Source organism: Canis aureus, chromosome 10 (genome assembly GCF_053574225.1).
Source record: "Canis aureus isolate CA01 chromosome 10, VMU_Caureus_v.1.0, whole genome shotgun sequence".
NCBI classification, from domain to species: Eukaryota; Metazoa; Chordata; class Mammalia; order Carnivora; family Canidae; genus Canis; species Canis aureus.
The window spans coordinates 27626679-27654526 of record NC_135620.1 but is presented as its reverse complement, the minus strand read 5'-3'; the positions used below and the strand labels follow the sequence as shown (position 1 = coordinate 27654526).

Genomic DNA, 27848 nt, shown 5'->3' with positions numbered 1-27848 from the left:
AGGTGACTGATTTTTACCCTGTGCAATGAGACCTCAGTATCAATGGAATGTAAATGTCCTATTTAATCTTTTTTTTTAATTTATTGCTGCCTTACTTCACTTTCAGGGTCATCCTCTATTTCTCTTTTCTCTTTTTGGAAGGTGGGCAGGTTGGTGGCTACCCAGGTATTTGAAATAAAGTAAAACCTGTGAATCGTCACCACCCATGGGGACAGAGACATTACCTGACATAACACTTCCTACGCTTCAGTGGGGCAATCTCTGTTGAATCAAACTTAAGTGGAGTGACACCGCGCAGTATACTGCAATACAGCATAGCTAATGCCAACATGGAGAAATGGGAACTGGCTCCTGAAATCTGCTGCAGGCACATGAAAAATTCCAAGGAGAACAAAAGTGAACAAAAAATTCCCAGAACAAAAGTGACAAGAAGAACAAAAGTGACAAAAGTATGTCACATTTTTATTTCATGAAGATGGAAGGTGCCACAGCAAGATATTCATCTATGTGAAAAGTGAATAAAACGTCATCTGAGTCACCAGGTTAAAGACACTTTGTTTTAAAAATAGAAACTTGGGGGAGTTGGATGGGGTGACTGGGTGACAGGCATTAAGGAAGGCTCATTATGTTGGCAAATTGAGTTAAAATAACAAATAAAAATATAAACTTAATTCTATGAGTGTTATTACAGATTGAATTTTATAGTTGTTCTGCAACCTAAACTACATAAAAATTTCTTTAAGTATTTCTAACTCTGTTATTCCACTGCCTAAAATAACTGCTGTTAATAATAGATTAGGCCAGTATTATGAAACTCAACTTCTCTACCTAAGTGGAGATAAAAGATGAGACCCATTTTGTCAGCTGGGCCTAGTGGTTCACAGCATAGGTTCTGGAGTCAGACAATGTGGTTCCAAATTCTGGCTTTGCCAGAAATTTTATCTGAGTCATATAACACATCAATGACTCTAAAACTCAATTTCGGGATCCCTGGGTACCTCAACGATTTAGCTCCACCTTCAACCCGGGGTCGATCCCTGGAGGCCTGGGATCGAGTCCCACGTCGGGCTCCCTGCATGGAGCCTGCTTCTCCCTCTGCCTGTGTCTCTGCCTCTCTTTCTCTCTGTGTCTCTCTCATGAATAAATAAAATCTTAAAATAAAATAAAACTCAGTTTTGCCATCTGCAAAATGGCAATAGTGATAGAATTTTACTTGAAACCACTGTGGTAAGGGCTCATTACACAATGTATATCAAGCAGTTAGGACAGTATGCAGCATTTAAGTGAACATTTAACAAGTATTAATGATTACTCTCTAGTAACAATTCCTATTAATTGCTGGGAGTCAAACACTTAAAAATTGTAACTAGTTTCCAGTCTTCAAATGTTCTAAAATAACATACCAATTAGAACATAATTTGAAATATAGTACACACAGGTATTGGACAGCTGCCTATTCTGTCTGGTAAACATTCACCCACATGCAAGTTATATTCTGGCTCCTTTCACTTTCCAGTGTGACACTGAGATGACAACAGAGAAATGAAATACAGTGCTGCGCCGTATGGTGAAGAATTACACCACCTGGCTGTGGATCTAACTGTCCGTTCTTATTCATTTGCACCCTATTTCCTTCTAGACTCAGGCTCATTTCTTCAAGCCTTCAGGCTGTAGGCCATGTTAATTTGCAAAGCAGTCCAGAAACCTGTCCTTCACACTGGCAAAGACTACACAGTCCCTTTCTCAAGCTGTAGCTTTGAATCATCTAGAGCTCACCATATCCCCCTGGTGGTCATGGAGAGTATTCGCCAGGCTCTTAGCGAAAACCAGGAACCTCTAGTACCCACAGAATCAATCATCTCAGACACTCCACAGCCGACATCATTTGATTCCAGGACTCTTTTAATTAATACTTTGTGGATTTCAGGTATACGGAACAGGGGGGGAAAATAACTCTTAAGTGAACCGGTTGAAAAAAAGAAGGAACTGAGGAGAATTTGGTACTCCAATTATTCCACTTGAACTCCTCCCTCCCTGTCATAAACAACACAAGGTTGTAAAGTTACCCATTTCTATTTTGCTTCAATGTTTAATACTATATGTCGGCCCACTCTATATTTTTTTTAAAAGATTTTATTTATTCATTCATGAGGGACAGGGAGTAGGGCAGAGGGAGGCAGAGGGAGAAGCAGGCTCCATGCAGGGAGCCCGACGCCGGACTCGATTTCGGATCTCCAGGATCAGGCCCTGGGCTGAAGGTGGTGCTAAAACACTGAGCAACCCGGGCTGCCCTCTTCTCTACATTATTTTCCAACAGAATATTGTCTTACTTTAATTAAAGAAAATTAAAAATTTTTTTAAGATTGTTTTCACTTGGCAGGGAGAGAGTGCACAAGCAGGGGAAGCAGCAGGCAGAGGGAGAGGGAGAAGCAGGTTTCGCCAGGAGCAGGGAGCCCCACGCGGGGCTCTATTCCAGGACCTGGAGATCAAGACCCCAGCCAAAGGCAGATGCTTAAAGGGCTGAGCCACCCAGGCACCCCTGGTATATTGTAGACATATAAATGTCTACAAATAGGGGTCATTAGCTTGTAAGTTTGAAGGCCCCATAAATGCCTACCTCCGAGGGAATTAAAATATAAGAGAAATAAAAAGATATTAAGCAGGCTAGTAAGAATAATAACATAATAGATAAGACTTAAGTAAGAATGTGGGGTAACTTTTTTCTATTTAAGACGGTTTCACCTACAATGTTGTGTTTGGCTTTTCTGTTTCTTACTCCCATCCCCTTACAATGAAAAGTCTTTGGGTACTTACTTTCCCTCCCAAATTTGCCCTGACAGTCCCTCCAGAATTCCTCACACAGTCGTGATCACTTAAGGGGGGAGCATCCTTCTCTTTCGAAATAGGACTTAACGGACAAGTTGCTTCACCTTTAAAATCAAGCACAATCTCACTGTCACCTTATCAGTGAATTCACGTTTTGCTTCCACTGTATTCCCACCACTTAAAATCATGTCCGACACATGGTAGACACTCCAGTACATATTTTTTCAATCAGCAAATTACATCTCTTTAAAAAACCAGGGGCAGGGATCCCTGGGTGGCGCAGCGGTTTGGCGCCTGCCTTTGGCCCAGGGCGCGATCCTGGAGACCCGGGATCGAATCCCACGTCGGGCTCCCGGTGCATGGGGCCTGCTTCTCCCTCTGCCTGTGTCTCTGCCTCTCTCTCTCTCTCTCTGTGACTATCATAAATAAATAAAATATATATTAAAAAAAAAAAAAAAAAAAAAAAAAAAAACCAGGGGCACCTGGATGGCTCAGTGGTTGAGTACCTGCCTGCCTTCAGTTCAGGTCCTGACCTGCGGGGGGTCCTGGGATCCAGTCCTGCATCACGCTCCCCGCAGAGCCTGCCTGCTTCTCCCTCTGCCTATGTCTCTGCCTCTGTGTTTCTCATGAATAAATAAAATCTTAAAAAACAAACAAACAGAAGTGGTCACAGTTCAGTGGCCACTACCATCTCTTTGTAGAGCCCCCCCCCCCCCCCCCCAGCTCTGCCCCTGGGAACCAGCACACGGTTTGAGATGCAGGGGAGGAGCTTGGATGCCTAAGAGCCTCAAGTATTTTCTTCTCTCGAGAGTCTGCACGATAATTAGCCTAACTCAACCTAACACTCCGTAGGAACGAAAGGCGTCTTTCATAGTTCGAAACCAGAGAGCCCTGCGGTAAACAGGCGCAATTCAAACCCCCGCAACAGGCCACCAGAAGACGAGCACACACCAGGCAACCAACGTTCTGAGCCAGAGATTTTCATTGGACGAAGGCCCAGGACCCGACCGCGCCCTCCTCCAAAAACCCGGGCGAGGAGAACGCCAAGGCGAGCGGGTGACGCACGGGCTAGGGCTCCCCGGGGCTACGCGCGGGCCAGCTCACGTGCGCTGGAACGGCCAATGAGCGATGCGATTAGGCTCCATCCCGGTTTCCGCCGCTCCCTGCGCACATGCGCCTTAGGCACGCAGCAGGATGCCAGCTGCGCAGGCGCAGCATGCTCCTCCTTTCACGCAACTGACGCAAGGACACTGTAATCGGGGCCGTAATTTAGTCGTGTGACCTTGAGTCTTTCCTGCCGCCGAGGCCCGGGGCTGTCCAGCGTACTGCCTGTACACCTCTCTTAGCCCCCTCGCCACTCCCCGAGCCCAGGCTTGTGGTAGCCGGAACGAAAAGATACGCTTTTTCGAGCCGTCATGCCGCGATGTGTATCAGCCATGTACCCTAACTCCGGGAGTGGCTGTCAGGTAGTCTCCGGTCAGGCAGCGCGGGCGGCGTCTCAGCGGAAGAGCGGTCCTCCGGGCCTCAGCGACTAGCCCCCGCCCCCCACCCCACGTGGTTGGAGGTTTCCAGAAGCGCTACCGCCGTCTCGCTGCGCAGCTCCTGTCCGTCCGGTCGCGTGTTGCCCTCGATACTTCCACCGTCCAGCCGCCATGATAAGTGCTAGCCGAGCCGCGGCAGCTCGTCTTGTCGGCGCGGCAGCCTCCCGGGGCCCCACAGCCGCCCGCCACAAGGTAAGGAACTGTCGGGCCTTCTCCGAGGAGCTCCCGGCCTTGACCTCCCGCGGCAGGTCTCGCCCTTCAGAGACAGAATTAGCCGGCAGTGGTGGGATGTGGAAGGAGATACGCAGCCTCCAGTAACTAGTGCTACCGTTGCAGGGCCTACCTCAGGGTTCGGCTTCCGTGTCTCGGGCTCTGCTGAGTCACACCCCTTACGAGCATGTAGTTTTACTTTGGGGAGTAGCGGATAGCGGACGTTCAGCGGCTGATTGTACGGTTTGGGCCGTGCGGGCGAGGGACGCGATTTTAGTTGGGAGGGAACCGATATTGTAGGTTTCGTTTACGTCTACAAGACGAAGGGTGACTGCTACTTTTCTCTAAAATACTGTGCAAAGATCCCGTTATTGTGGAAAGAAAGAAGAAAAGCATCTTAGTAAAGTGAAAGTCAAGCACAGATTTTCTTACTTAGGAACATTTGCCTGTAGTTCTAAAAGAATCTTTGGTGTAAGATTTTTTTTTTTTTTTAAAGAAAAAATAAGATCGGGAAATGGCCAAGTAGTAGTTTTCGTCATTATCGTGTAAGACCGAACATATCTTTGGAGAACGGGAACTGTCTCTTCGCACTCAACGTGGGGTTAAAAAAAGAAGGGATCTTTGGGTGGCTCAGCGGTTTAGCGCCTGCCTTCGACCCAGGGCGTGATCCTGGAGACCCGCATCGGGCTCCCTGCATGGAGCCTGCTTCTCTCTCTCTCTCTCTCGTGAATAAATAAGATATTAAAAAAAAAAAAGAAGGCTTGAAAGTTTTCTGAAATTAGGTTTGATCCTGCTTTGAAGCCATTCATAAAGTGTTTTTATAAAGTGACTCCCCTCTGTTGCCGATCCTAGTTCCCTTGCGGTGTTAGCTTGACTAGATCGGGAAATACATTTGGATGATTGAGATCTGCAGCTGGAACACACCTAGTCGGGTTTAGATAACTGTACCCTGCTGCTGATTATGAAATTGAGAAGTATCTGAATAGTATTTTGTAAGCAGTGATTTTCGAGGGAGAACAGCTCTGCCTTCCAAGGGGATATCTGGAGATAACTTGTAAAAACTTGGGGGGCCTACTGGCTTCTAGCAGTAGAGGCCGAGGATGCTGTTAAACATCCTACAATGCACAGAGCAGCCCCCCACAACGAAGATTTGGTTAAAAAAATCTGTAGTGCTAAGGTTGAGAAGCTCTGTAGTAATGTAATTCGACACAATTTTATATTTTTATCCCTCATTATTTGGGGAATTCTATTCAAATAAATTTGTCTCCACAATAACTCATATATAAGATTTTCTTTTCAATATGTGGTTACCAGAATGAAAGTTAACACTTTTTTGTTCTTCGGGAAAATAATGAGAAGCAGCTCAAATTTTCATGTCTTTGTTGATGTTTTTTAGGATGGATGGAATGGCCTTAGTCATGAGGCTTTTAGAATTGTTTCAAGGCGGGACTATGCGTAAGTGTAACTTACTTTCTTTGAGAAATAATAAAATACTAAACTCTAGAGTAGTGGTCTCTAAACTTGTGATTAACTTTTCCACCAAGGAAAAAGTGACATATCGGTTTTAATTTGTACATTATTTAAGGCACAACTATTTCCATGGTATCAAGTAGTCTTTTTGTGTGTGTGTGTATTCTTGCAACCATTCTGGAGACCACTTAAGATAACAATAACCATAGTATTTTTTTAAATGTCTTACAGATCAGAAGCAATCAAGGGAGCAGTTGTCGGTATTGATTTGGGTACTACCAACTCCTGTGTGGCAGTTATGGAAGGTAAACAAGCAAAGGTGAGCATGTTTGGAAGCTCTGGATCTCAAATAGGAGTTAGTATCCAATCTGGGATTCTGTGCCTTTTGGCTTAGATAAGGGACATTCTAAAAGCTGATTCTAAGTTCCTAAGTTTCTTTTGAGGCTAACCTATGTACTTAATTGCAAGATGCTGTAAAGTGCATGGATTTGACACCAGGATTTAAGGGTGTCCTAGCATAGAGATAGGACTGTTCCCATTTAGGACCAATTGGGATGACTTGCTCTGTGGATTATTTCTATCATCAGAATCATGCATTTTATAAGTCAGATGAACCATGGCTGAAGGTGCAAGAAGAGTCTAGAAGCAAGTGAATCTCCACATAACATGTAGGCTGCATCTTAGGAGCTTTTACTGTGATAGAGGCTGTTCCTCCTGAAGGACCTCCTTGGTTTGTTCATAAAACCTTTATTCCCACTGGTTTCTTTATAAGATGCAGAGCACCTGGTATTCCTGAATTGTTATTTGGCAATTTCTTTTTTAAATGCCTGAAACTTGTAGCAGCATGAAAAAAAATTGAAGTAGATTTAATTTTCCCTACAAAAGGAAAGAGTACCTTGTTCCATTATCTTAGTGTGAAAGATTTGATATTTATTCGTGTTTTTGTTTTTAGTTATAAAAAGTAAAGAATTAAAAATACTTTTAGGGGCACCTGGGTAACTCTGTTGGTTAGGTGTCCCAAATATTGATTTCAGCTCAGGTCATGGTGTCAGGGATGTGAAATGGAGCCCCACATCAGGCTCTGTACTCAGCTGTGTGTGCATGTGTATGTCTCTCTCTTAAATACATTAAATGAATAAAGTCTGTTTTTAAAAAGTAAAGAAAAGTAGTTAAAACATGTACCTCAAAGAGGAGGTATTTAGGAGCTTTCACAGCATAAAAGCATGCCCATTAGTACTATTGTTGAACATTTGTTTTGTGATTTGACAGATGTTTTGTGTCTTAAAACAATAGCAAGACTAGTGGTGACTGGAACCTCATTTTCTGTCTGTCTCTGGGAGTTTTAGGTGCTAGAGAATGCTGAAGGTGCAAGAACCACCCCTTCAGTTGTGGCCTTTACATCAGATGGTGAGCGACTTGTTGGCATGCCAGCCAAGAGACAGGCTGTCACCAACCCAAACAACACATTCTATGCCACCAAGCGTCTCATTGGCCGGCGATATGATGACCCTGAAGTACAGAAAGACATGTGAGTAATAGGAAAAGCATAGTTACTTCTAGAGGCTATGAGGAGAATCTTTTCACCAAGATTCTTGGAGCATCTAAGAATTTTGGAGTTTTACATACTGTCCATGCGGGCATGTCCTGCCCCTACCAAAAGGGTGTCTCCTTCAAAAACGTTTTTCCTGCCTTCAGATAATAGGTCTTCACTATGTATTGGCATGACTGAAGATTTGGCTAGTCATTTAGGGACCACATAAATTGATGGCATATAAGGCCTAGGCCCCATCATGTGCTGTTCAGCGATGTTTTCAGCATTTGTCTGTGCTGTAATATGTATCAGTACTTCGTATCTTTTTTATGGCCAGATTACATTTACATCGTATGCATATACATTTAACCCTTAAACACACAGGGCATTGTGGGGCTGACCCTTCATGCATTTGAACACCTGTGTATAATTTTTTGACTACCCAAAAAGTACTGATAGCCTACTGTTGAACAGAAACCTTGCTGATAACATAGGCAGTTGATACCACATTTCGAATGTTTATTGTGTATTGTTTATCATGTTTTAGTAAACTACCTTAGGATTTAAAAAAAAATGTTAAGCCATAAGGAGGAGGAAATCTTTTTACAGTATTGTATTTACCCAAAAATATTCACATATAAGTGGACCAGTGCATTTAGAACCCATGGTGTAAGGGTTAGCTGTATACTACATTTTATTTATTGGTTTGTAAGTTAATGGGCATCTGGGAGCTATTAAGAATACTGCTACAGAGGTGCCTGGCAGTCTCAGTCAAAAGAACTTGTGACTCTTGATCTCTCAGGGTTGTGGGTGTTCAAACTCCATTTTGGGTGTAAAGATTACTAAAAATAAACTCGAGGGACGCCTGGGTGGCTCAGCAGTTGAGCACCTGCCTTCATGGCTGGGGTGTGATCCTGGAGTCCCAGGATCGATTCCCGCATCAGGCTCCTCACATGGAGCCTGTTTCTCTGTGTCTCTGCCCCCCCCCCCCCCCCCCACGAATAAGTAAAATCTTAAATAAATTCGAAAGCATACTGCATAAACATTTATGTAGTTTTTGTAAGGATCTCTGTTTCTCTCTGCTAGATATCTAGTAATGGACTTGCTGGGTCCATTGGTAATTCTCTAATCACTTCCAGAGCAGGGGCACAAATCTTGTGTTTGGCAGGAAGTAAAGAATGTTCAGGTTTCATCAGGGTGTTTCTACGTGTTAATGACTGCTTTCTAAAGGTTTTCATTAAATGGATTCTTGAAATTTTCATTTGTTGGCCATGAATCTCTTGGGATAGAGGATGGACGTTCATGGTGTATGGTCACCTTGTCATGGTAGGTTGTGCGGGCACATTTTTTCAAATACAATTTTTATATCTTTCAGTAAAAATGTGCCCTTTAAAATTGTCCGTGCCTCCAATGGAGATGCCTGGGTTGAAGCTCATGGAAAACTCTATTCTCCAAGTCAGATTGGAGCATTTGTGTTGATGAAGATGAAAGAGACTGCAGGTGAGAAGGTTTAGATCCCATCTGGGAAAGTTTAAAGAACTGGATGGTTCCTCAAATACCCTATGTCCCTTTGATGACTATGGTGGGTGTTGTACAGAAAACCTAGAAATGGGGAAACTATTATTGCTTACACATTACCGTACATATTGAGTTTATCTTCAGAGTTTCCTAATGGTGATTTGTCTATCTTTTCCACTATAGAGGGGTGGTATTCTGTATTGAAGGCTGAAAGACTACATAATAGTCTTTGGGCTCTGTTAGATAAAACTTCTCATTTGGAGAAACCAGTGGCTGTTTTAAGTCTTAAGAGTAGGTCATTGTAGCTGGTGAACCTTCACTTAATGTTAAAGGTGAGATCTTGGGTCTTCAACTACTATCTAATTTGAGTGTTTTCCTAAAAGGTCTCTCTGTATTAGGTCACATACAAAGAAACTCATGAGTATTGTCTGTGGCTCCAAGAGGATGACAGATTGTTAGCTTGCATTAGTAATTGTATTAGCTGTTTCATCTGACAGAGTCTCATGATTGTATTTCATTTTTTAATTCTTTTCCAGAAAATTACCTTGGGCATACAGCAAAAAATGCTGTGATCACTGTTCCAGCTTATTTCAATGACTCTCAGAGACAGGTGAGTTCAGTTGGTGTTCTTATTCAGGAAGGTAATGGTACTTAGGACACAGGGTGGAAAATGCTTTTTTCTTTTCCTTTAGGCCACTAAGGATGCTGGCCAGATATCTGGACTAAATGTGCTTCGAGTAATTAATGAACCCACAGCTGCTGCGCTGGCTTATGGTCTAGATAAATCAGAAGACAAGATGTAAGTTTGTGTAGTAAACTCCACCTAGGTTTGTGAGACTCCGTCAATGGAACTTGTCTGGCCCATTCGGTACAGTATGTGACTTTTTTTTTTTTTTTTTAGTTTATTTATTAGGCAGAGGGAGAAGCAGGCTCCTTGTAGGGAGCCTGATGTAGGTCTCGATTCCAGGTCTCCAGGATCACGCCCTGGGCGGAAGGCAGCGCTAAACCGCCAAGCCACCAGGGCTGCCCTGAGTATGTGACTCTTAATTCAGGATGGTGAGATCAAACCTAAGTTGGGCGTGGAGACTGCTTAAAAAAAAAAAAAAAAAAAAGTACTGTCAATTTTGCTTTTAAAAAAATATTTTAAAAGCTTTTTTTTTTTTTTTTAATTTTATTTATTCATGGGGGCGGGGCAGAGACACAGGCAGAGGGAGAAGCAGGCTCCATGCAGGGAGCCTGATGCGGGACTCGATCCCAGGACTCTGGGACCACGCCCTGGGCCAAAGGCAGGCACTAAACCGCTGAGCCACCCAGGGATTCCCTTAAAAATGTATTTTAACTGTGTATTTACCAATAGCTATTAGGCCCACATTTTAACATACTTGTTACTGCCTAAGAAAACTTGGATTTCATTATTATACTTCAGGGAAACCATCAAGTTTATGTTCATTTGGTTATTAAAATTTATACCCTTGCAGCAGGTGTTAATTCCTTTCGGTCTTTTTTCTTTCTAGCATTGCTGTATATGATTTAGGTGGTGGGACTTTTGATATTTCTATTCTGGAGATTCAGAAAGGAGTGTTTGAGGTGAAGTCCACCAATGGAGATACATTCTTAGGTGGTGAGGACTTTGACCAGGCCTTGCTACGACACATTGTGAAGGAGTTCAAAAGAGAGGTTAGTTACCAGTATAGTTAATATGTAGACATTGGGATGTTGAGAATTTCTTTATTCAGATGGATCTTTGCTTTATGTTTTGCTCTTAATAGAACATTGACTAGAATGCTGAAATAATTGCTTTTCACTTTCATGGGTGTACTGAAACATGTGGTTGTTGTAGTTTCAGTTTGGGAATAAACAAATTAAAAAGGATATGGTACTCTGTATAATGTTCGCAAAAGAATTCTGGGAACTCCTCTTTTGAGCCAGAACCCGGTGGTTGGGAAGAAATATGATTAGTTTAGCCTTCTGACTCCAGGCACAGATAGGCTTTGCAAAATAAGATTTCTTTTCCTTACTGATTTTTAAGGGTAGTAAATGATTCATGCTTGTTTATAAAGGTACAGTTCTGTTTTATGTTGTTATATGTTATCACTATACTTGAAATAGTATTTATCACCTTGCTAATATTAGTATTGTGTGTTTTTATTTTGTAGACAGGGGTTGATTTAACCAAAGACAACATGGCACTTCAGAGGGTTCGAGAAGCTGCTGAGAAGGCTAAGTGTGAACTCTCCTCATCTGTGCAGGTGGGATGTGGACAAATCCTAATAGTCTTAATGTTTTTAGCCTTAGTTTATTTGAAAAGCATGTTCTAATTGGTGTAATGTCCATCTAATCTTTTTAGACTTTTCTGGTAAAAGTATAAAAACCTTCATAAGGTAGTAAAAGGCTTTCCAGAAACAAAGTAGTATTTCTTTAAGGATGAGCTAGAATTTGTTAACCACCCAAGTAAGATTCTATATACCAGAGCCAAAAAATAATTAGGATTTGAATGACACTGAATATGTTTTATTTGCCTTAAATTAAAGATACTGATTTTTAAGATCTATACTGGTGTTGTGCAAAATTAGAATCATTAGCCTAGAAATAATAGGAGCGTCTAGGAACTGCTGCTGTCTTAAGATCCCTCTTTGTGGGAGTCTCTAATTGTCTCATGATTATTTGGATCACCAATCCAGAAAGTGGGCTATGAAACCTGGCTGAAGGCTGGGGTGTATACACTTACATACATTTCTCTCTGTTGGCATCTGTTGAAGGTATCAGCCTGTGTTGTTCCAGTCTGAGAGGTGAAGCTTCACTTTGCCTTAACCACTAGGAATAGAACTGTATAAAGCTTGCTGGGTCTGGGTCAGAGATGCAACAAGATGGAAGGTAGATTTGTTTCTTGGTTCTTAGGCGACAGCAGCAGGAAAGCAGAACCTGTGACTACTTTAGTTCTTACTTTGACCATGGATTATCCAGTGTGGGGAGACTTGGATTTAAAAAAGTTTTTTAAAGTAGCTGTGAGGAGTAACAAAGTCATATAGTCCTCCAGGATGATGGTGTTACTTTATCCCTGCTGTCACACAGAGTGGCAGAACTGCAACATGTGATGGTTAGGGTTAGAGGTGAACTATGTGACGTAGTTCATAGTTCATAGTGCTGCAAGAGCGCTTAAAATTCTTCCCAGGAGTTTGACACTTTGGAAGGGAGAGGTTGGTGGTTTTTAGCGTGATTCTTATTAATGGGCATTTGAATTGTTTCCTGCCATTTTGCTGTTGAAGCAAAATATGTTGAGCATTCTTGCATATTAATGTTTGTGCATGTGTGATTATAAATCTATAGAATAAATTCCTAGAAGTGTTAACCTTCGTGGGGTTTACAGAGTGGTTTGGAAAGATAGATTTTTTTTTTTTTTTTTTAAGATTTATTTATTTTAGAGAGGATGTGGGGGAGGAGAAGAGGGGAAGAGAGAATCTCAAACAGACTCCCTGCTGAGTGCAGAGCCCAATGTGGAAGTCCACCACAATTGTGAGATTGTGAGCTGAAATCAAGAGTTGAATGTTCAATCAACTGAGCCACTCAGGCACCCCAAAGAGGTAGATACTAATTAGGACATTATATTAATAACTGTCAAGCCAAAGGTAATGCAGTAAGTTAAGATCCCCTGTAGGGATCCCTGGGTGGCGCAGCGGTTTGGCGCCTGCCTTTGGCCCGGGGTGCGATCCTGGAGACCCGGGATCGAGTCCCACGTCGGGCTCCCGGTGCATGGAGCCTGCTTCTCCCTCTGCCTGTGTCTCTGCCTCTCTCTCTCTCTCTCTCTCTCTCTCTGACTATCATAAATAAATAAAAAATTAAAAAAAAAAAAAGAGTGGCCCTGTAGACAGAGTGCTGGGATTAAAGTCATATTTTATCACTTAATAGCTGTGTGGCCTGTGATAAATTATTTAGCATTTGTTTGTTCTTATTTTTAAAATGAGGATAATGGTGCTGCTTTCTCTCTTAGAGTTGTAAGGATTCCTGAATTGACATGTGGTTAAGACGTATCTTAACTAGTACTGTAAAGTGTCATTAATATGGTAAAAGAGCAAAGTTAGATTTGTAATTGACAGATGCTGAGAGATGAGTTGATCAGAAAAAGATAAAAAAAGGGTCAAGGAAGTATGAGGCCCTGCAGTGACCTGAGAAAGGGCTAGTGTGTGAAGAGCAGGAGGGCAGGGAAAATGGAACATCATGAGACTAGATGCTTTATAGATGGGATTTAGGTCTATCCTGAGAAGAATGAGTATAAACCAGCAGGGAAAAATTTTTTTTTAGTAATCCCTACACCCCACATGGGGCTCAAACTCCTGACCCCAAGTTCAAGACTCATACACTCTGCCACCTAGCCAGCCAGGCACCCTGGTGAAAACTTAATTTAGGGGCAGTAATATGGTCAGATAAGAGATTATGAGCAGTGCTCTGTTAGAAGTGGAATAGAGGTTTGTTCTGGGAGGGGTCCTGTGGCACAGGCAGCCTTGGTGGAGGTGGTACAAGGTTGAGACGCTGTTGTGGTACATGATCAGCTGGTGGTGAGAGGAAGGACTGGGACTAGAGTGTGATAGAATGTGTTGAATTTGAGAGGGGGGGACAAAAGTTCGTGACAAACTGGTTTTAAAGAGGTGAAAGTCCTGGAGTTCAGGTTGTCATTAATGTACAGCGTTTGAACTGTCATTAATAGTGTCCATGTGAGGGTTTTAAAATTAAGTTTTAGAATGCTGTTTGTCATTTGTACAGCCTATATTTTAAGTGCTGAGCTATATGTGGCTAGTGGTTGCTGAATTGAACAGCACAAATTACCATTGTAGAAAGTTGTATTAGGTTGCATTGTGGGGTTTTTTGATTTTTTAAGATTTTATTTATTCATAAGAGACACAGGCAGAGGGAAAAGTAGGCTCCATTCAGGGATGTCGGACTTGATCCCGGGACTCCGGGGCAAGCCCTGAGCCAAAAGGCATACGCTCAACCACTGAGCCACCCAGGAGTCCCAGATTGCATTGGTTTAGATCATTAAATTGTTTATTTGGTTTATTAACATTTTGCAAGAGAAAGAAGGAAATTGTCCGTGGTGTTCTTTAAAGCAGTACTCAGTACCAGTGTTCTACAGAAGGTTGTGTTTTAAGTCTTGCTATTTATTAAGCATTTAAATAACTAGGGTAGTTCACCTGATGAGAGATGGTTAAGGATTTGTTCCTCTCTCTTTCTCCCTGGCCATGCTTTGATGTGAAATTGGAGGGGAGGTAGAAAGTAATTTTGTTTGAGGGTCTACCTTGAGACAGGTTTTGGCATGTTTAGTGATGAGTTTTATTTAGTCTAAATATTCTGAATCCAGGCCTTTTTAGGATTTGGGTTTTATTAAATAATGGCTGTTACCTGGTATGGTTGTAGCAAGGTATACTGCTTACCATGAATGCGATGGTGGTAAAGTCAGTCCTTGGAGTTACCTTTAGCATTTCTGTTACAGCTTTCTTCCCATATTCTTGAAACTAAAAAGCCTTGGCGTGGGGAGAATATTTGGTTCAAAGTATGCCTTTGACTTTATTGTGTGCGTGTACAGAGTTTTTGAAAACATGGTTACAGAAAACAGTGGTATGACTCTTAAAGTATGTTTAGTGGAACTGTTCTTTGTGTCCTGAAGGGGGATTTTCCTTGCTATCAAAATCTTCATTGTTGGTAACAGATTCTAGAATTTTTGCCTTTGGGAATAGAAGACCTCGAATCTTAATGACTCTTAAAGAGTCATTGTCTTTGGTGGCCATTCGTGCAAAATGGGTATCACTCTCCCAGTAACTTTGAAAGTCTTCCTAATGTGGGACTGTGGTCTTGCTTTATTTGAAGTAATATAGAAACGTCACCACTACGCATGCTCTCTCTGCTTCCTTTGCAGACCGACATTAATTTGCCATATCTAACTATGGATGCTTCTGGACCCAAGCATTTGAATATGAAGCTGACACGGGCTCAGTTTGAAGGCATTGTCACTGATCTAATCAGGAGAACCATTGCTCCATGCCAAAAAGCCATGCAAGATGCAGAAGTCAGCAAGAGTGACATTGGAGAAGTGATTCTTGTTGGTGGCATGACTAGGATGCCCAAGGTATGGACCCATAAAATCCTTGGCATGGAAAAGCAGAGAGGGCAAGCACATGTTTTTTCTAGACAAATGGTTTGTGTAGGGACATGAGTATGTGGTGTTCCTGCCACAGTGAGCTGAAAGGATGAATTTGTGCCCTCACTACAGTTCTTTTTTAGCCTTTTTTTCTTTTTCTCTTTAATTAAAAGGTGTCAGAAAAAGGATTGGGAAGGGCAAGGATGTCTTTGAGGTGGTAGCATGGAGGATCCTGGCCTTCATTCTTGGAGTATTTTTAGGAATGAAACAAAGTTTGAGATCAGACATAGCTTAAAACTGGTAGTATCTAGCCTGTAGAGGCGATTATGGGCATGAGTGTCTTTGCACTATGGTGTTTGGGGTTTCTAACTATCTCTTCAACAGAGACTTGTGCAATGATGGATTTTATTTATCAACACATCATTCTGATAAGATAGGTGTGTGGAAAACTAATGACTGAGCACAGAACCTGTTGAAGATGTAATTCTTGTATAGCTTGAATAGAATTATCTTGGGCCTTGGTAGTAGTTTTTCTCTTGGGGTTTCTGGGCTTAGGAAAATATGCAAAGAATAAACACTAAGAATAAGAGGCGTTGGACCAGGAAGATATCTTTGGGTTAACAAATTATCCCAGAAGCTATTTAAATAGCACTTTTTTCTAGCATTAGTAAAATAAGCAGGAGGGAAGAACAAACCTCACATTAGCACCAGTGTTGAATTTTTAAATTAATCACTGGTGCTTTTCTTTTTGTTTTTTTTGTTTTTTTTGTTTTTTAATTTTATTTATTTAGGGCAGCCTGGATGGCTCAGCGGTTTAAGCGCCTGCCTTCGGCCCAGGGCGTGATCCTGGAGTCCCGGGATTGAGTCTCCCGATGGGCTCCCTGCATGGAGCCTACTTCTCCCTCTGCCTGTCTCTGTGCGCGTGTGTCTGTCTGTCTCTCTCAAATAAATAAATAAATAAATTTAAAAAATTATTTTATTTATTCATGTGAGACAGAGAGAGGCAGAGACACACAGGCAGAGGGAGAAGCAGGCTCCACGCAGGGAGCCTGAGGCAGGACTCCATCCTAGGACTCCAGGATCCCACCCCAAGCCGAAGGTGGCACTAAACCACTGAGCCACCTGGGCTGCCCCAACCACTGGTGTTTTTTGTTTTTTGTATTTTGTTTTTTGTTTTTTATTTATGATAGGCACACAGTGAGAGAGAGAGAGAGGCAGAGACATAGGCAGAGGGAGAAGCAGGCTCCATGCACCGGGAGCCCGATGTGGGATTCGATCCCGGGTCTCCAGGATCGCGCCCTGGGCCAAAGGCAGGCGCCAAACCGCTGCGCCACCCAGGGATCCCCGCTGGTGCTTTTAAGTTAGTTTTTAGTTGAACTGTACAAAGAGGAGTTGGAGTATATCTGAATTCTAGTGTCTTGTATCCTGTTTCTTTTTTCTTGGTGTTTGTTAAGTAGACTCCCTGTCCAGAGTGAAGCTCAAGACCTGAGTGAGCTGAGATCAGGAGTTGGTTTTAAGATTTTGAGAGAGAGCACATGAGCTGGGGGAAGAGTGGAGGGAGAGGGACAGTCAGACTCCATGGCCTATCCCAGGACCCTGAGGTCATGACCTGACCTGAAATCAACAGTCCAGCATTCGGTGTACCATGCCACCGAGGCATCCCTTCACCTCTGTTTCTAATTTAATGTGTTCTGTGGGAAACCTAGTAACAAAAATTCTTCTCAAATCTTAAAAGGGCTATGAATGATAGTCAAATATTTGAGTGTTACCCACTTGGCACATTTAGGTCATTTAAGAAAAACTAAAATATGAAATAGTAACTTGAGTGAATATTCTTGGATCTGTAGCAGCTTGTCCTGAGATTTTGCTGTGATTTTTGGGACACGTGTACTCTTCCCTTCTTGAGTAGTTGCCACTTAGTAATGAATGACAGGTTCTTTTTTCTTGATGGCTCAGGTTCAGCAGACTGTACAGGATCTCTTTGGCCGAGCCCCAAGCAAAGCTGTCAATCCTGATGAGGCTGTGGCCATCGGAGCTGCCATTCAGGGAGGTGTGTTAGCTGGTGATGTCACAGATGTGCTGCTCCTGGATGTCACTCCTCTGTCTCTGGGTATTGAGACTCTGGGAGGTGTTTTTACCAAACTTATCAACAGAAACACCACTATTCCAACCAAGAAAAGCCAGGTAAGAGTCACCTACTCCTACATTGTCATGGAGATACTAGGGTCTCTGATAGATGTGATTGCACCCCCTCTTGTGGAGCTTTTCCTAGAATACTTTGCTTTCTGTATTGAGAGCCCATAATAGTTGAGTGGGTGCTAAGAATCTTGTTTTTTGGGAGGTTTTTTTTTTTGTTGTTCCTGAAAAAGTTATTACCTGTCAATAGTGATGATTGTAGGGAGGGTATCAGTAGTCTCCTTCACCAGATTAAAATAACTTTACAGAAGGAACTTCATCATTTGGGACTAAATTCCCTGTGTTCTTCTGTACTGTTCTAAAAGGCAGTAAAGAGAAGGAACTGGCCAAGATTAGGGGAGTGTACTTGTTTTATGGGTGAGTGATGGCGGGGGTTCCTTAGATACCAAGCAGGGCTAGTTGGACAGTGGCTCACTTTTTTTTTTCTGTCTTAGATTAAGAACTATTTCTTGCCTTTCCCAATTTTGAAGTTTTTCTGAAAAGCTGTTAATATCTAACGGATATTGCTATTTGTTCAGTGATATATTGCCAACACATCATTCTGAAGAAAACTGTGGTGACTTCTGTGACTGAGTATAAAATAAATGACATGGTCTCTGATCTATCTCTTCAGATGAGCATGTTTCAACATTTCATCTTTTTAGCTCCTCCTCTTGAAGCCTTTTTTGTGAATGCTCCTGCTTTGTATAGTGCATTTACTTAGTAGAAACAGTAGCTATTGTATACCCTTTGACTATGCTAATTAATCCTACTCCTGTTCCCTGCAAAGATTTAATAAGCCTTTGTTCGGAACATCCTGCGCCTTGGACTCTAAAGTGTTGAGATGTGAATTTCTTTCTTTGGCTTGCACTTTATATAAGGGAATTAGCCTGATCAGACTGCCAATCCAGAGAATTTCTTTCTCCCTAGGTGTTTTCTACAGCTGCTGATGGTCAAACTCAAGTGGAGATTAAAGTGTGTCAGGGTGAAAGAGAGATGGCTGGAGACAACAAACTTCTTGGACAATTTACTTTGGTGGGTATGAGGAATCATGGATAATATATTGCTCATTCCTTTTACTATACAATTAAACTATATTTTAACCCTTAATGATAACCAAAACACTAAAACACAAGGACCTAGTCTGTTACCTTAGTTCAATGTACAGATGAATTCTGCAGCTGGATACCCATGGCTTCAATTTTTACCTGAAAGTCTTGTTTGTTCTCTGTGTCTTAGGAACTTCATCAAGAAGATGATAAATACAAGAGCCAGGAAAATATTCATAAACAATATTAATCAGGAAAAATTCCTGATTGCTAATTTAAGATATATGCTATTGGCCTTTGTCAGCATTGTTTATTAGTTCTTGGGAGATGAAAAGTCGAGGAGACTTTTCCTTTCATTCACTAGGTCCTTGGGTACATAAAGCCATTATGGTTACTTGCTGTGGTGAATCTTTTACTGAGCCCTGTTTATTTCAGGTAGCAATGAAACTTCTACCCTTATTAGAAACTTGTGGTTTTGTACATTTTATTTTAACTATTGTTTGTTCCTCCCAGGAACAAGTTACTTGTTTACCCAGAAAACTGTACAGATATGGAAAAGAACACGGGACCTCTTAGGGGGGAAACTTAATACTGTGTATTTATTTTAGATTGGAATTCCCCCAGCCCCTCGTGGAGTCCCTCAGATTGAAGTTACATTTGACATTGATGCCAATGGGATTGTACATGTTTCAGCCAAAGATAAGGGTACAGGACGCGAGCAGCAGAGTAAGTACTCTTATTTATCAGAGTGTTAGAGTGAGGCGAGGGACCTTGGAGTTCCTCTGGTTGAGAACTACACCTAATAGGTTGTACATATCTTTACCCCCAGCCTTAGGGGAGAGGAGTCAGTCCTTTTTGCCTCTTTTCTCTTGGATTGGCAGGTTCAAATTAACAAGTGTGATGTTTATTACCCCAGATAAGCAAACACTGGGCTTCTGGATTATTGAAGTTTTGGTAAGCAGGCAGGTCAGTTTGGTCTGTGTATTTCAGACCCTTCATTTTCTTTTTATTGTAGGAGTACAAAGTTTTCCTGTCTTTTATAATACACCTCAAAATCGACTACTCTGAACAGAAATACTCATTTTTCTTAATACGATAGAGTAAGAAGCAGAAGATTTTACTTGGAAAATAACAGGATGCCTTTTTTTTCCCTCACTGTAGTTGTGATTCAGTCTTCTGGTGGGTTAAGCAAAGATGATATTGAAAATATGGTTAAAAATGCAGAAAAGTATGCTGAGGAAGACCGGCGAAAGAAGGTAACTACTTTCTGCCTCTGCAGCTGGGAGGTGAAAGTGGGAGTTTGGAGATGTATCCTTGATCATCTTTGTAATCTTTCTTGGAATCTATCCTCCTTCCCTCTTTGCTGGAAGCTTTTGTGTGGAATGCTTCTCTCAGTCTTTCCGTATCAGAATTCTTATGTTCTACTATCTCAGCTAAAATCCCTTATCGACATCCTAGACTACTTCAGACCACAGTAATTTGTTTTTATTCTGTAACTGTATGCATCATTTAGCATGTGGTCTTGCTCAATGGGGACATTCAGCCAACTGGTTGTTTGGGAAGTCTTCATACTAAATTTCTAATTTCTCTTAGGAACGGGTTGAAGCAGTTAATATGGCTGAAGGAATCATTCATGACACAGAAACAAAAATGGAAGAATTCAAGGACCAATTGCCTGCTGAGGAAGTGAGTCTTCTTTTAAAATAGTAAATGAAGTTAAGAGGTAGTGTCACCAGTGTCAATGAAGTTTGTTTTTCTGTGTGGGTCTTGATAGGCATTTGGCAGTAGTTTTTGTTTCTGAGAGGCTTTATATTTCTTTTTCATATTTTCACATTTCATGAATGTTTATTCATTTGGGGCCATTTCACAAATAAATGGAGGGGCGCTGGGGTGGCTTAGTTGGGTAAGTGTCTGTATTCAGCTCAGGTCATGATCCCAGGGTCCTGGGATTGAGCTCCACATCAGGATCTCTGCTCAGCGGGGAGTCTGCTTCTCCCTATGCTCCTCCCCCCTGTTCATGCATGGACGTGGGCGCATACGTGCATGCCTGCTCTCACTCCCAAATCTTTTTTTAAAAATAAGAAAATGTAGATAGAATTCTAAGGACAAGTTCTGTCAGTGATAGGAATTTGGGGGTTTTTTTGGTTTTTTTTTGTTTTGTTTTTTAGATTTTATTTATTCATGAAAGACACAGCATGAGAGAGAGAGGCAGAGGGAGAAGCAGCTCCATGCAGGGAGCCAGACATGGGACTCCATCCCGGGTTTCCAGGATCACAACCTGGGCTGAAGGCGGCGCTAAACCGCTGAGGCACCTGGGCTGCCCTAGGAATTTGTTTTTTAATGTTTCTGAGTATTACTGCTACATAAAATGGGATAAGAAACCCAGGGGAAAAAATTTTTTTTTTTTTTTTAAGTGCAACAAGCTGAAAGAAGAGATTTCCAAAATGAGGGAACTTTTGGCTCGAAAAGACAGTGAAACAGGAGAAAACATAAGGCAGGCAGCATCTTCCCTTCAGCAAGCATCACTGAAGCTCTTTGAAATGGCATACAAAAAGGTATGTGGGCTGAAGGGCATTTTGCGCAATGAATTTGCCCCTAACTTGATCTCAACAGAACCGCTGTTGATTATTATCATTGATGGCACTGTACATGGCCATTTATGAAACAGTATTGGAGTTGGAAATACTTTTCCTGCCTTCTTGACTCTGCTTTGGAAGGGAGGGTAATAGCAGCCAAAGGGAAGGACACACAGAAGCCAAAAGTAGTGTACAAGGAGGGAGGGAGTGGAAGAGGCAGGATATGCCTCCATTTTTTAGTTTATCAAAGTGCAAACTGTCAGCCTTAACATTAAATGAGTTGCTCTCAAATATTTTAACAGATGGCATCTGAGCGAGAAGGCTCTGGAAGTTCTGGCAGTGGGGAACAAAAGGAAGATCAAAAGGAGGAAAAACAGTAATGCCAAACTTTGGAGTCGAAATATGATGCTTGGGAGTGAAGGGACTTCTGAGCAGAAATGGGCAAACTTCAATCTTTTACTGTGTTTTTGCAGTATTCTATATATAATTTCCTTAATATGTAAATTTAGTGACCATAAGCTAATGATCATTTAATGAGAATTTCAACCGTACAAAATTCAGAGTACTCTGTAGTCATTTATCACCTGCATGTAAAGGGAGGGGAAGATTTGTTGATCATTATAAAAACAATGTTTTGTGCTTTAGTAGCTGTATTTTCAAGAGGTGAAACCATACCATTTCTGAGAACGATGAAGGTAGTCGGCCACACACCTGGAATGAGACCATATGGGGATGAGATCTTCTAGTGAATTAAGAACTACTACACCAGCCTATGTGTACATGGGATTCTTCATGAAACTGAGGCTTTACAAGGCAAGCCAGCAGTGCCATGCTGGAGGGTAGGGCAGGAGTAGCTAGATCAACAGAAAAATAGCTGTTACGTACAGCTTTGTATTTTTAAAGGTAATAGGGCTCCCTGACTTTCCTAAGGCATATTTTTCTAGCTGCCTTCTGGCCTGTGTCTGGCTTCCTTGTTGATGGCTTTTTTTGATCATTTTGGTTTTTTTTTTTTTTTTTTTTTTAATAAATCTGAAACAGTATCTTGATCTCTTGTTTGTGAGAAGTGAGGCTCTGAGATTTAGCTTAAGGAATAGGACATGAATACTTCCCCAAGTTCTCTGACCTAAAGCCATTCGAGTGGAATACAGGATTTTCTAACATCAGCTGAAAATACAAATTCAGGATTTGGAAGGGCTGGTTGATGAAATAATATGCATTAATTACCAAGAACAAGTCCATCAGGAACTGATGCTTCCAACATTTCTCCTGTTTAATCTTGAGTGAGTTGCCTTGTCCCATATCCTGTCATGTAGTTGCAATTACATGCGGACACCTTCAGAAGAAGGGTGAATATCTTTCCTATTTATTTAAATGTGAAGAATTCTTTCCAAAAGTTTTCCAGCAGATCCCCCCCCCCCCTTTTCATGGATTACTGCCATATACTGTGCTCAAAGGAATCTACTGTTCAAGAACATGGGCTTAGATCCTGTTAGATGTAATGCCTCCTTTTATTTTGTGATATCTAGAAATTGCTGTACAATTAAGTCAGTATAGTTAGTGCTTTAATGTGAAGGAGATTGTTTACACAGTAATTACATTCCTGGAAATTTTAAGTGTTCCTTAACACCCATGTAAACACTTGTGGAGATTCCTATGAAAAATAAATCCTAGGCTCAAATTTTCAGCTACATGAATACTTGGGAACCTTGTGGGATGCACAGTAACTCTTTGTAAAAGATTATTTTTTGACATATTGTAGCATCTTTTGTCAGCCTTTCCCCACTGAATGCCTCTAGAGTATCCTAATCATTGTGATAATAAGCACCCCCGCCTCCAAGGACTTCTAAAGCACCCCAGTTATAAACCAGTGCCTTTTTATTACAGATTCATCCTTGCTATCAGGTAAAACTGCTGCTTGGAAAGGTACTCAGATAACATCTCAAGCTACCCCATGTGTAGTGAACACATGGCACAGTATTTCAGTTACCTACCAGTAAAAATGATAGTGGTGCAGACAACCTTGAAAGACAAAGTTTTTTTATTTTTCAGATCCATTGTCCCTTCTGTAGTGACAACTGCTTGCTTGGGCACCAAAGGACTTCTTTACCTTGCTAAGAGGTCTTCCCAGTTAAATAAGCTGCTTATAGATGCCTAAACAAAGTCGTCAAATCTTAGTCATTGCCCCAAGTACACCCAGAACCATCCTCCTACCACTGAGTGTAATTTACTGGTTAGTAGTTTTCCCCATTTAAAATCACACCCTTGGGGCAGCCTGGGTGGCTCAGTTTAGCACCGCCTTTGGCCCATGGCATGATCCTGGAGACCCGGGATCTGGTCCCATGTCAGGCTCCCTGCATGGAGCCTGCTTCTGCCTCTCTGTCTCTCATGAATAAATAAAGTCTTTTTAAAAAATAAAGTCACACCCTTGCCACTGATGATTTCCCACTGTAGTCCTCAAATCAAAAGTAATACGTGGCATTTCAGGGTGCCTGAGTGTCACTTAAGGCTCAGGTCATGATTTCAGGGTTGTAGGATCAAACCCTAAGCCCAGTAGGCTCTGCTCAGTGGGAAGTCTGCATGAGATCCCCTACCTCTGCCTACCATCTCCCCTTACACACCCTGTCAAATCTTTTATTTTTTTTTTAATTTTATTCATTTATCCATGAGAGACAGAGAGAGAGGCAGAGACAGGCAGATGGAGAAGCAGGCTCCATGCAAGGAGCCTGATGTGGGACTCGATTCAGGGTCTCCAGGATCACACCCTGGGCTGCAGGCGGCGCTAAACTGCTGTGCCACCGGGGCCGCCCCCTGTCAAATCTTTTAAAAACCATGTGGCATCTGTCCTTTTAGGTAATAATAGTTTCTTTACTTTTTTAGGACACTGATTTTTGAGTATAGGCCATTTCATTTATAGAATGGCCCTTTGTATTCACCTGATGATTTCCTTGAGTTCGGAGTCCTGTACGTAGTATTGGTAGAAATACCACATAGGTATTAGGTGTATCGATATATTCATTACCAGGGAGGATAAATTGCTATGCTCCACACCTGTTCGTTATGAAACTACTTTTAATAAGTTTTTATGGTGGCTTGATTTTCAGTATAACATTTACACTAGAGATTCCATAGCAAGAAGGAACTTTAAGAATAAAAGTGAATTCTTATAGATGGCACATGAGATAGAATGAAGGGACGAGCCAGATTTTGGAAACTCAGATACCACCGTGACTGCTTTGTAAGAGCTATGTCTCCTCTAGTATCAGAACAACGAAACGGGTGAAAGCTTTAGATAGAGGAACTATAGGGTGACCTACATTAATCTGTACAGCATGGAGGTAATTTAGCAATTACAGAACCACTGAAACAGCCATTTCCATAGGTTAAAAAACACTGAATATCAACAATTTGATATGGTTAAGCCTAATACAATGTACCATCCTCAAACCCATTTCTGCTGCAGCACAGTCAGGAAGCGGAAATTTGGGGGGAAGGGTGGAGAAGAGTCTTAAGCAGGCTCAAACACAGAACCCAATGCTGGCCTTGAGCTCATGACCCTGGGATCTTAGCTGAAATCAGAGTTGGATGCTTGACTGATGGCCACCCAGGTGCTCCAAGAAGCAGAAATTTTGACTCTAAAGAGAACTGGCAGCTGAATCAGCCTTTAATAGTTATGAACTTCAAGTTTGAGATCAGGCAACAGGAAAGAAACATTGCTACCTAGGACAAGTGGGCTGGCTCAGTGGCAAAGCATACAACCATGATCTAGGGGTCATGAGTTTGAGCCCCACACTGGGTGTGGAGCCTAGTTAAAAATGAGAAAAAATTCAACCTAAATCACAGGTTCTTTTTTTTTTTAAATCACAGGTTCTTAAACAGGTTCGTTCTTGTACTCCTGACCCAACAGGTGGAGGTTTGAAGTAATAGGGAAACAGGGAGTCCACATGAGTGACTTCCGGGAGTCCATAAAACACTAATTCTAGAATTCAATATATTTCTGAAGAAATGGTCTGTTGCTTTTACTGATTTCTTGGGAACCTGACCCAAAATGGGTTAAGACCATTGTTTTCCTCGATGGGAACTCATTCCACCTTTACTGGTCTAGCTTAATAAATTCAAGACCTACTCCTCTGGTCCATGTCCCCCTTGCATTTGCCAGTTCATCAATTTTGCTTTTGTATTTCTTAAGCATCCTTATCCATCTTCATTAAGCCTTAACCACACTGGCTGTGTACTCATAATTTTACTCTAATATTTCTAAAAGGATTATTATAAAAAAAATGATCACATAAAAAAACGTGAGCAACTCTTTAATAGCAACCAAATGTCCAAATTTACCCATTTCACAACTTTAAGAGCTTATTTTAAGTAATTTCTACACCCAAGGTGGGGCTCAAACCCTGAGATCAAGATTCACATGCTGTACCTACTAAACCAGCTGGACGCCTGGTTCACAGCTTTTTGAAATGTTAAACCAGAAACCAAATAAAGGCTACACATCCTATATTGGTTGATAGGTTCCTGAAGACTTTCAGACTATACGTTTCCTTGCTTCCTTTCCCCCCGCAACTTTGCTATTTATTTATAAAAATTTATTGTTTTAAAATAATATTCTAAAGAGGGAGGGATTACTCTATAATATTCTAGAGACAGAGAGCATCTCAAACAGCCTCCCCATTGAGCAAAGAGCCAGACACAGGGCTCAATCTCATGACCCGCAATTTATTTAAGAAACTGGCCCACCTGTCCTATAATATCCCACATAGTACATTTTACTGATTGCATCCCTGTGATGACATTTAACATGTTCTTCCATCCCCAACTGTGAACTGATTCAAGCTTCCTGACAAGAATAGGTGCTGCATATTTCCATCAGAGGGTACATAATTCTGGTTGGTTCTTACGTGATGTTAGCCACTGATAATTATTAACCTAGATCTCTAATTTCATTAAAAGTAATGTAGCCTGGAGCACAAGAGTGTCTCAGTTGTTTAAGTGTCTGACTCTTCGTTTTGCCTCAGGTTATGATCTTGATCTCTCCCTTTCCCTCTCTCCCAGCTCTCGTGGGCGTGCTCTCTAAATAAAATCTTAAAAAGTAGGACTATCCTATCTTCACTTTTTAGTTGGGATACGTCTGTAGTGAGAAACTTGCCCTCATAAGAAGTACTTAGTTACCCTGAGGTACAGTTCATACAGGATTCTTTATGTATTGGTTTTAAGAATGAGTTGGTTTTGTATTATTCAAAGGTGAGACCAATGAGGTTTCTTAGGTGTCAGTGTGAGCTCACAGATTTTATGTGTTTCAATTCACTGTAGTTCATAATGATGCTGAAATTGTTCTATTTTTGGCCTGTGGAAGCTCTTCATGTTGACTCTTAAGTTCTTTTGATAGGACCTCAGTAGTCAAGAACAAGTCTCTTCAATAAATGATGTTGGGAGGGCAGCCCCGGTGGCGCAGCTGTTTAGCACCGCCTGCAACCCAGGGTGTGATCCTGGAGTCCCAGAATCGAGTCCCACGTCAGGCTCCCTGCATGGAGCCTACTTCTCCCTGTGTCTCTGCCTCTCTCTCTCTCTCTGAATAAATCTTAAAAAAAAAAAAAAAAAAAAAAAAACCATGGTGTTGGGAAAATTGGATAGCCACATGCAAAAGAATGAAGAAACTGGGCAGCCTGGGTGGTTCAGCGGTTTAGCGCCGCCTTCAGCCCAGGGCGTGATCCTGGAGCCCCAGGATCGAGTCCCAGGATTGAGTCCCAGGTTGGGCTCCCTGCATGGAGCCTGCTTCTCCCTCTGCCTGTGTCTCTGCCTCTCTCTCTCTCCTCTCTGTGTATTCTCATAAATACGTAAATAAAATCTTTAAGAAAAAAAAAATGAAACTGTACCACTATCTTACACCATACACAAAACGGATTAAAAACTTCTAAGAGCTGAAACCATAAAACTCCCAAAAGAAAATAAAGGCCTTAAGCTCCTTGACATCTGTCTTGGTGATTTTTGGATTTAACAACAAAAATACAACAGGAAAAAAGTGGGACCACATTAAACTGAAAAGCTTATGCACAGCAAAGAAAATAAGGCAATCTAATGAATATAAAATAAGTAAAATATCTGAAAAGGGTTTTTCTTTTTTTAAAAGATTTTATATATTTACTCACGAGAGACACAAAGAAAGAGGCAGAGACATAGGCAGAGGGAGAAGCAGATTCCATGCAGGAAGCCTGATGTGGGACTCGATCCCAGGACCCCTGGGATCATGCCCTGAGCTGAAGGCAGATGCTCAACCACTGAGCCACCCAGGTGTCCCGAATAATAAAATCTTAAAAAAAAAAAAGATTCTCTCCCCTTCTTGGAAAAAAAAAAAAAAAGGACAAGATATATCAAGTGTTGGCAAGGATATGGAGAAATGGGAACATTGTGCACTGCTGATGGGAATGTAAATTGGTGCAGCCACCATGGAAAAGTGTGGAGGTTCCTCAACAAGTTAAAAACAAAAATACCGGGATCCCTGGGTGGCGCAGCGGTTTGGCGCCTGCCTTTGGCCCGGGGCACGATCCTGGAGACCCGGGATCGAATCCCACGTCGGGCTCCCGGTACATGGAGCCTGCTTCTCCCTCTGCCTGTGTCTCTGCCTCTCTGTCTCTCTCTGTGTGACTATCATGAATAAATAAATAAAATCTTTAAAAAAAAAAACAAAAAACAAAAATACCATATAATCCATGGAATTCCACTTTGGGTTATTTACCCAAAGAAAATGAAAACACTAATTCAAAAAACTTGCAGGAGCACCTGGGTGGCTCAATTAAGTGTCCAACTCTGATTTTGCTCAGA

General features: G+C 41.7%; 1 protein-coding gene and 2 non-coding genes across 3 annotated transcripts; all 3 read left to right on the top strand.

The window, feature by feature from the left end:
* The first annotated feature begins 4366 nt into the window (after positions 1-4366).
* Positions 4367-25993, top strand: HSPA9 (heat shock protein family A (Hsp70) member 9). Its single transcript, XM_077911867.1, has 17 exons — positions 4367-4559; positions 5974-6032; positions 6279-6366; positions 7394-7575; positions 8954-9078; positions 9633-9706; positions 9789-9895; positions 10611-10773; positions 11253-11345; positions 15005-15214; positions 17183-17410; positions 18332-18436; positions 19059-19176; positions 19612-19706; positions 20044-20136; positions 20865-21005; positions 21329-25993. The coding sequence occupies exons 1-17, from the start codon at positions 4479-4481 to the stop codon at positions 21404-21406; spliced, it is 2040 nt and encodes a 679-aa protein (XP_077767993.1). The 5' UTR covers positions 4367-4478; the 3' UTR covers positions 21407-25993.
* Positions 15617-15691, top strand: LOC144322843 (small nucleolar RNA SNORD63). The gene has a single exon (XR_013388458.1). It is a non-coding gene; the product is annotated as a small nucleolar RNA SNORD63 (small nucleolar RNA).
* LOC144322844 (small nucleolar RNA SNORD63) lies at positions 17935-18000 on the top strand. The gene has a single exon (XR_013388459.1). It is a non-coding gene; the product is annotated as a small nucleolar RNA SNORD63 (small nucleolar RNA).
* Positions 25994-27848: the final 1855 nt, after the last annotated feature.